The following is a 9,057-nucleotide window of genomic DNA, read 5'->3' on the forward strand; positions in this document are numbered from 1 at the left end:
TTAACTAGAAAAGTGAGCTCTGCAACTGTTGGCGGAAAAGAGAAATACGGCAAATTCCTACTTCTTACATATTTACTAGGCCTAGATAAAAGGAGACACAGGATGTTTCTTCGTTATTACAAGTGCATGGGGTATAGATTCTAGACAAAAAAGATAAAAAAAGAAAAAGAAACTCAAATTAAATTAAGATCGAAAGTTGTAACTTACTGTAGATACAAGATAGAGGTAGCGCAGGGCTGTGGTTGTACCACCTGCTTCATTTTTCAGCGCTACTTTTTGTTCTTCAGCTTGGTTATAAATGCAAATTGAGATCAAGCGTCTCTTCTTTGTCTTCTTCCTTCTCTTTACTCCAAAAATCCGGATTTTTCGAGGACTCGCCGGATCTCATATTCTGCTGCCAGTTCAAAAACCTCTGATCCTCTTCGACAAAGCTATGACTACTACAAGGTCCGGGAGAGAAGGCAGGCATGAACCTGGCAGCGCCGTTGGAACCGAAGTGATTGTGGGTGGCGAAATGGGGATGGGTTGAGGCGTGAGAGGGTATATAAAACGATGGGTTGGGTAAAGCCGAGGGATTTTGTGAGAAAAGCAATGGCCGAGGAGAAACAGCCAAGTTGCAGAGCCTATGTGAATGTTCAGAAGCTCGCTGGGCTCTCCTGGCTGCGGTCCTTTCCCTCTTATGGGCGTTCTGGTGGCCTCCTAGAGCCTGAGAAGTGCAAAATCTTCTTGAACAATACAAGCAAGGAAAGCTCCTGGCTGCTTCTTCGGCGGACGAAGAATCATAGCTAATTTTCTCGTCTCCCGCCATGTCTGCCTTCTGTAATTACGTGATGAAACTTTAGATAACGCAAGATTCAGTTTGAAAACCCAGAACGGCAGAGAAGCTAAGCAAGACTATAAGGGAATTACCACTACAATTGATTCGAGGAAGGGATGGAACCTTGTACCCGGAGAGGACGAGATCCCTTTCTACGGTTCTTGAATCGAGAGCCGGAAGAAGAAGAGAAGTGGATGAGAATTAAAATATCAAACGGGAGAGCTAAAAGGCCAACTAGTACAAAGCAGGGTTACAATGGGAAGAAACGAAGAGTAAAGGAGGTAAAGGTACAACTAAACTTTCTCTGTTTTTGTCTTTTGTATTCTGAGCCCAGGAAAAAACCCCCTACTGCAGAAGCAGATATTTCAGATTTTGTGCAGGTGGAGAAGACGCTTGAAGCGTGGGGATGGGAAGGGTCTCCTTTGCAACAGTTGGCAGAACTCAGAAGGCTCAGTGGTGGTAGAAAGAGAGAGAGAGAGAGAGTTCCAGCTTCACACTGCATGCAAAATGAGCGGCTTGGCGATGATACCACTGACATTTATCGCTCATATGAGCACTTGGTTTCCCTTTGCTGGCGTTTCCTTTCTTTATATTTATTATCTCTGGCAGTTATATGGGCACTAGCATCTCTCTGTAAAACTGTAAATAATGCTTCTGCTCTTCTCCTTCCCTCTCCTCCCTGCTTTAATGGAATATGGAAAGAGTACGTGGGCCCAGGTAAGTCTGGAATGAAGATAGCTTGCTGCAGTTCTCAGTCGCCCAACCCATGCATAGAGGCAGCAGATCCCTTTTAGTTATGGGGCTCTGCTCAATACCTTCTGTCACCAATCCATGCAACTAGGCGCTTCCTTTTGCATGCACAGAACTCCACGTCTTCGCTACTCTCTCGTAATCTTATACATCTACCACATTAGACTACTTTACTCTTCACCCAATCTCAAAAAGCTATTAAATAACACAACAGAAAAGACAATTTCCTAAAATATTTCCTTTCTAGATTCAACAATAAATTTCAATGGTTGAGAACAGCAGAGAAGTAGGGTTAAAAGACCGAAAGAAAGACCAGAATTTGAAAATGGCTCTGGAAATAGTGGAGGTGAGAGGGGAGATGATGTTGGGATTTGATGGGTCGAGTTCTCGATCTTCCAGTTCGAGGCTTTATTTCCTTTCCGAGGGGAGTTCAAGGTAGGAGATACGCAAGGGCATGCAATTGGCTAACTGTTGCATGCGCTCTACTCAAAACCCACAAATAGAAGATGGAGAAGATGACACAAAATCCTTGGAACTGTAAAAAGCTTTAAGAACGTAAAGGAAGCCAGTTTAACCAGTCAAAGAAGTTTAAAAACTTCATCCAGTTATTATAAGCTTTGACATCTGAACCACTCCTTCACGTTCATGATCCCCAAACTGCATCTGTAATTGATGTTTCTTCTTATTTTTTATCGGTTTTCTAAACAAGGACTCTTATCTGTCAAAATCTTTTCCATTACTATCTGACATCTAATCTAACAAAGTAAAACGATCCAAAATTCCCCTTTTTCATGCTCTTTCTCCATTCCCGTCTTCCCTAATCATGCCTTTTTTAACTGGTGCAGTTTAGTCGATACTCAGGAGCATCTCATAAGAAGCCCTCACCCATAAAGGAATCACACGCGGATTATTAATTACTCGTATCATGGAAGAAGCGCTAAGACTTTTAAAGGAGCGAGTTCAGCGTCAGTTACTGGTATAATTTATAAGCATCTGCCATTGACTGGTTGGTCCATCATTTCTCAGTTTTTTCTAATGCTTTAGGGAGAAACACGGGATAAGAAGGAAGAGCTTTCAGGTATCATCCATGACGTCTAAAGGGCTTCGTACTTCATAGTGGTCGCACACAGCAGCCAAACTCAATTAATGCAGCTTAAGCTCGATGGTGGGTAACCTTCTCTTCTCCCTCTGAAATATAAAGAAATCGAGAACAGGAAGACAGTAATGAGAGAGCAAACTACAAAGATGGTTCCTAGGCTTCATTTGAATACTTCTCTAACTCGATGATGGGATTCACCCGCATGCACGCGCTTAATCTTTTCCGTTTTTTTTCTTTTTTTTTAGCATTCTCTAGTGTCTGACTTTGATCACCTTCTAGTTGATAATTGTCCAAGAAAACAGAAGAGAACTAGGAGGAGGCAACAAAAGCTCTGGGGCTACGGGGCTGTCCTGAATCAACTTCGAAGGGGCAATCCGTAGTTGACAGGAGTGAAAAAAAAAAAGCACTAACCCGTCGCTTCAGTCAAATTCTCTCCAGCTCGGCCATGATTGAGAGCAAGTCTACGATGTCGATATCACTAAAGGAATGCTCACACAGACCCAATATCTGAAATTTCATATTGAGCACACACCACTACCTGATTTTAATAAAAGAAGCTTTTGAATCCCATTAGTCAAATTCAGTCAAAAGGAGTTCTTGATCGGAGGAGCGGCAACAAAGCTCTTCCACTTGCCAGTTGCCACTAAACCACTGGAGTGGATAAGTATCGGAAAACACGAAGGAACCCACCACCCAGAAATGGACTAGGAATGGAGACAGAGACACTCAGACAGTCCCATCTTTCCACAAACACTAGATGTTCATGTGATGAAACTACCCTACTTTTCTAATGCTTTTATATGTCTAATCATTGACTCAGAGAGAGCACTGCAGTTCTTCTTCCCTCTGCAGAGCATGCACGAAAACCGTTTATTTAAACCAGAATCGCCCTGCGATTGTGGTCTAGTTGGATTTCAACTGACTAATATAAAATTTTCTAACTTGTGTTCAAACCTAAAAAAAAAAGTCGAAATTCACCTGTGACTTCAAAAGAGGTTTCTTAGGATCATACCATCATGGCCGATTATGATGATAGATGGTTGGACGGGAGTCAGTTTACCTCCTTTCTGTGTTTGTTTTTTAATGGAGAGTGGACAGAAACAGATATAAAAAGGATGATGGAGGCGTGCCCTTCAGAGAGATTGAAGCAGGAAAAAAGGAAAGAGAAACGCTGGAACTGTTGGAAGCACCCTCTTAGGAGATAAGTTTCAAGTGACATGAAGACAACTGGCCAAACTTTTCATTAGTTTGTAATTTGTATCTTCAGTAGCCATTGTTTGATGCCTAGAACTGATGAGGAAAGAACATCTGGTAGATTAGACCAGTTCTCTCTCTCTCTCTCTCTTTATGGAGAAGAGCAATTGCAAGAACAGTTGGGTCTTTTTCCTAACTTAATAATAGACTTATAATTGAATATTCAAATGCATTGATTATATTATTGAAATAAAATAAAATTAAAAAGAAATTAGTCAAAAGCCTAAAAAGAGTTTTGGACGGGAGTGAGGAGTCTGCACTGTTGAACAGATTAAAGTAATCAATCGAATCCATTATTGAGACTTTCGGATCCCGTCCCCAGAGTGTCACATTCCCACGTGCAATGGCCCGCCCACGTCATGTCGTTAAACTTGAGACTCGAAAACGATAACTCGTGACCGGCCAAAATATGGGTCAACTGAAATTGGCAGTGGCCCAGGCTCAGAACCATTAACCGCGTTTGAATGACTCAAAACTCTGTTTAAATAGTCACCTTTTTGCTTCTCCCAAAAGCATAGGAGGCCCACTGTGGTGTGAGTTGCTCTCCGTCGGATTGTTCTCAGTCTGGACGTCTGTTTTCCGTAAATGAAGAGAACCATGGGTACAAGTGGCTACAGATTTTAAAGCCCAAGCCCAAGATAAATAGTTGGACTTCTTTTTGGGGTGTTTGGTTTCGAGGAATGGATTATTTTTTTTATATTCAATTAACTTAATATTAATATTTATTTTATTTTATTAATTTAGACTAATATGAAATCTATGTTATTTTATCAATAAATTAAAAAAAAATCTTAATAAAATTAAATCTATCAAAGTATTTTTACATAATAAAATACTTTATTTATTTATTTATATAATTAATGACTTTTAATATTATATTTAGTTACTAATTTAATAGTGAAATTTAGATGTCTCACCTCCTTAAAAATCCAAGATGTAATCAAGTCTTCTCCCATCACTCTTCATTCAGAGAGCAGCGACCCTCTTATCATTCTCTTTGCAGGTGGTTGAGATCTAAATTGGATGCAGATTGAAATGACGAGTTCGAGAGAGACCCCGAAACACCCAAGCTGGGTCTTCTCTTGCTTTCAAAATTGAAAGAAATTATTCGTTCTGGTGCAACAACTAGTCTGGTTGAGAGATCACCAGATGGTTCCTCTAAATCGATTCATCACTAACTAGAACCGAAAGTATCTAACTCGCCCTCGATTCACCCAGTAAATCCTTTCCTCCGATGATCAGAACTTTTCTCTAACTTCCGTCAGTTCATGGTTTCCAGATTTACTTTTCGTTTGCATGGGCAAATCTTGTATTGTGCAGGTGGCCATGCATGACTAGAACTTGACCAGCAACAGCGAAAACTGAAGAGTAGTGGAAAAACCCATTATGAGAATGCTGCGAGAGTAAAGAAGAAAAGTTGATTCCGCAGCTGTGGCTGCATAAAACAATCGATCGCTTTCTGCAATCTAAGCCTCATTTCAGCGAATGAATTCCGATGTTAGTGCTGCAACCTCCTTGCTTTCTTTCCAAATACAATAATCCTTTCAAGGATTGAGTGGCCATGGTCCGCTCGTTACATGATAATCCGCGACATATCTAATTTAAAGAGAAAGTGACTGATTCCAGCACAACTAACTTCATTATTATCAAAATACTTAAAAAGCATTGAAGAACACAAAACCACTCTAGGTATGTGTTGAGTAGAGTTTGGGTGACCGTCACTTTCAAACTAAAGCTGTTTGCTTCTTCCTAAAAAGTTTTGTCTCCCTGGTTTGGTTTCCCCATCGAGCAATGGTGGCCGATGGGCTCGAGTGAAGAAGGGAAAGAAATTTTGAGATGAGTGGAGAACATGGGTCTACTGCAGGGGAACATATCAATGAATTTCTGGGCTGAACTTGCAGTCATCGTGTTCTTTTTTTCTGGATTTTTTCTTTTCTTTTAAGATCTTTACAGTTCAGAGTTTACATTGAGCAGCTACTATCCCTGGAGTTCCAGAGACTCCTTATAATTAGCAGACAGCACAGAAGAGGACCACTCGGCCATTTCCTCCTGGTTATTCCAATACCCAGAAGATCAAATCAACTCCCATTAATCCAGCGTTTTCCAATGCTGCTCACCAAACTCCGATTCAAGTTATCATGATAAACCATGTAAGAAAGAGGAACCACAAAAGCGAGGGCAGGTAATCTTTGCAAGCAGAACCCGAGGCTTAAGTGGTCCTTCTTCCCCATTAATTAAACGAGGGAACCCAGGTGGAGCTGAACTTATCCTTAATCGCGTACTCGGCGTGTAAACAAACAGATAAGTATTGTTAAAAAGAGACAAGGAAATCGGAAACGGGTCAGATGCCAGATTCGAAGGCGGATTAACTTTGGGAGGACTTTACTTAATCGAACACCAACATAAGCAGCTTTAGTCAGACCAACTTTGTAAGAAAAAAAAAAAAAAAAAAAACTTTGTTTTGCCTGGTTCTGCGTGTTTCCTCTCCCTCGCACACTCCCACCCAACTGTAGATTTCTTTGTCTGTATAAATCTAGCTCCGCTGCAGATTTCTTCCCCTTTAAACTACCTTTGGGCTTTAAAGCAGGAAGCTTTTTATCTAATCTCAATGCAGCTGCTCCCACACGTAGCCTTAGCTTAGAGGCTTAACACGCTTTTTTAAGAGATCCGTCTGCAAAAACCAAAGCGCGATTCGCTTGCCCTGTTTCAGGCTGAAACTTTCAGCGGCTTTCCCACTTTTTCCATGGGAACCTGTCGGCTCCCCACGTGCCGTTCACTCACGCTGTGTAGCCTAAGTCCCACACGTATCCATCCCTTCACAGGATTAACTCATGCAGTGGTATTAAAGAATTAGGAATTAAATAAACAACCAATTGAAAACGAGGACTCCAAAGACAAAGGCCACTCGCTTAGTTGCAGGTGGACCCACCGTGTCGCATCATTTGGTCCATTCATCTTCTCTGATGGTTGAAAAAAGGCCGGGCGTATTTAAAACCTATAAGCATGGCATAATGAAAGAGGTTTAGTATTAATTACCGGGCAAACCTACCCCACCACCACCACCACCATATGGGTCCTATCTTCCGACCGTGGGTCCAATTAATCATCACCCGCAATTTTTCTTCGGGTGATGATAGCCATCCGGTAGTGCGTCAGAGGGGGTTTTAAGCCTTTAACCTGATAAGCAGTTAACGGGCAGGTTGTCCATTCGCTACGAGGCCCACAAGTACTTCAGTAGCCGGTCCCACCTCCTAATAGAAAATACAAGCGATCTGGGACGTCGTAGATTGTTCATCTTGAGATAATTTAATTTTTTTTATTTATTTAACGTAGACAAAATAAAGCGGGAGACGAGAAACAAAGCAGGGGCAGCCCGGGCAGGCGTGGGGAAAATAATAATTTGACGTATCTAGAATTTCAGAAGACTAATTATGAGGAATATCCCTGTGGGGCCCACGGGGTGGGCTGAACCTGTCTCCTTGGTGCTACACTTCGCCTTATACAAATCGATGAGGACCCGGACCCGGTCAGAAGATGGCATCTGCGCTGCTCAAAGACCGGGTTTAGCTGTCTCTGTCAAACAAACGAACAGAGCGGCTCGCGTTCTACCGTCCTCGCCTCTGCTCTATTCCACGTGTTATGACACGTGACAAGTGGGCCCTTCCCTGTCGGCCTGTCGCCTGAACAACTATCAGTGGGTCCCAGGAATTCCCTGGCCCCACTTCCCCAGCTAACTCATCAATACAAGAAACGTAAAATAAGCAAAACAAGACCCGGAACCAAGATATCTAATCTGACTATCTCGCGAAATACAGCATTTGCAAGTTTCTCGGTTCGCGATAAAATAGCTTTCCAGAAGAGAAGCGGAAAACGGCCGGATCGCCGAAATTTCCGATTTTTCGCGGGGATAATGATTCGGATTTTTCCCAAATAACATATCGGATACGGATTACAGCAAAAATGGCTTATTCGGGTTCCAAGAGGCGCTTTGCCTCCAGTACTGTTAAAAGCCGAGTTTCATGCATCAAATGATACTCAAAGATCTTCTGTCTGGGTTGTTTGATCTTTAGATCTTGTAAACAGGCAATAAAGTGAGAGGAAAAATGGACAATATCTTTGGGAAAAAAAAAGCAAAAAAAGTGCCGTAGCATTCTCTGTGAGTTTTTTTGGGAACTTTCGAGACCTGATAATTGATATGTGATATCCTATCTTATCATAAAAAATGAAACAAATAAAGCCGGCCGCTTCCACTTTTGATTTCTGGTAGAAAAGTGTTCTTTAAATGGGCAAAACAAAAGTTTGATTGAACCAAGATAAGATGTTTTCAAGTGAATGAAGACAACTAAGTTTGATTCCAGTTAACATGTTTGAGCAGACAAGAGCCCCATGGATTCTTTGAAACCATAAAAATGAAGAGACCAGTAGCCTCCAAGCTACTGGATTTCAGCCATAACTCTCCCGTTTCATGGCAAATTTTAGTGTGCTTTTAGTTTTTCCCCGAAATGACTGGCTGTCTAATAATACAAACGCATAGGTTTAATCGGACCGACAGCTTCAATTATTTGTCTAATTTATGTATAGCTTTTTTAATCGAATCAAGTATGAGTTTAGACTTTTTAAGTATTTTGAAATATATTCAGTTAATGTAAGAAGGGTCCTTACTATTACTCGTTGCCTTGGACGAGATTGTTAATTTGAACTAGATTCAAATAAAAGAATTTGATTGCTAGATCAGGTTTAACAACGTTGGTCACTCGTAAAGACAGATTGCATAGTCAAATTGCAGTGGAAGATCCTGTGTCATCGACAAAGTGTCTGAACTGTAACGTGTTGTAGGAAAAAAAAAAGGCCTCAAATGAAGGTAGAAGACGAAGGATTGTTTTCTCGATTTCCTCTTCTGCAGTTAAGATCCTTGGCTAAGCTCTGTTGGCGAAGGAAGAGACAAGAAAACGGAAACACTCCCGAGAAAGAGAAAGAGCTTCTGTTTCACTGAGAGACCCGAGACGAGAAATGAGGGAGCAGACTAGGAGACAACACCAGGGTCCCACCACTCACCATTGCGAGCACCACACCCACCTTCCTAATGCTCACTGCCCGATGGACAAAATCACAATCTCTCCTTCCCCGCGCCCTCTCT

At 41.6% G+C, this 9,057-nt stretch overlaps 1 protein-coding gene across 1 annotated transcript; it reads right to left on the bottom strand.

Annotated features, from left to right (window-relative positions):
• Positions 1-292: 292 nt before the first annotated feature.
• LOC137963470 (protein LATE FLOWERING-like) lies at positions 293-808 on the bottom strand. The gene has a single exon (XM_068810587.1). It carries the CDS (start codon positions 806-808, stop codon positions 293-295), a length of 516 nt encoding a protein of 171 aa, XP_068666688.1.
• Between the last annotated feature and the right edge of the window lie 8,249 nt (positions 809-9,057).

Source organism: Aristolochia californica, unplaced genomic scaffold (genome assembly GCF_029961685.1).
Source record: "Aristolochia californica isolate CCGP_79_NKW_82.1479 unplaced genomic scaffold, dmAriCali1.0.hap1 SCAF_4, whole genome shotgun sequence".
NCBI lineage: Eukaryota > Viridiplantae > Streptophyta > Magnoliopsida > Piperales > Aristolochiaceae > Aristolochia > Aristolochia californica.

Bases quoted from the DNA above. Each gene is read 5' to 3' on its own strand.
- LOC137963470 (XM_068810587.1), bottom strand. From the start codon at position 808: ATGGCGGGAGACGAGAAAATTAGCTATGATTCTTCGTCCGCCGAAGAA.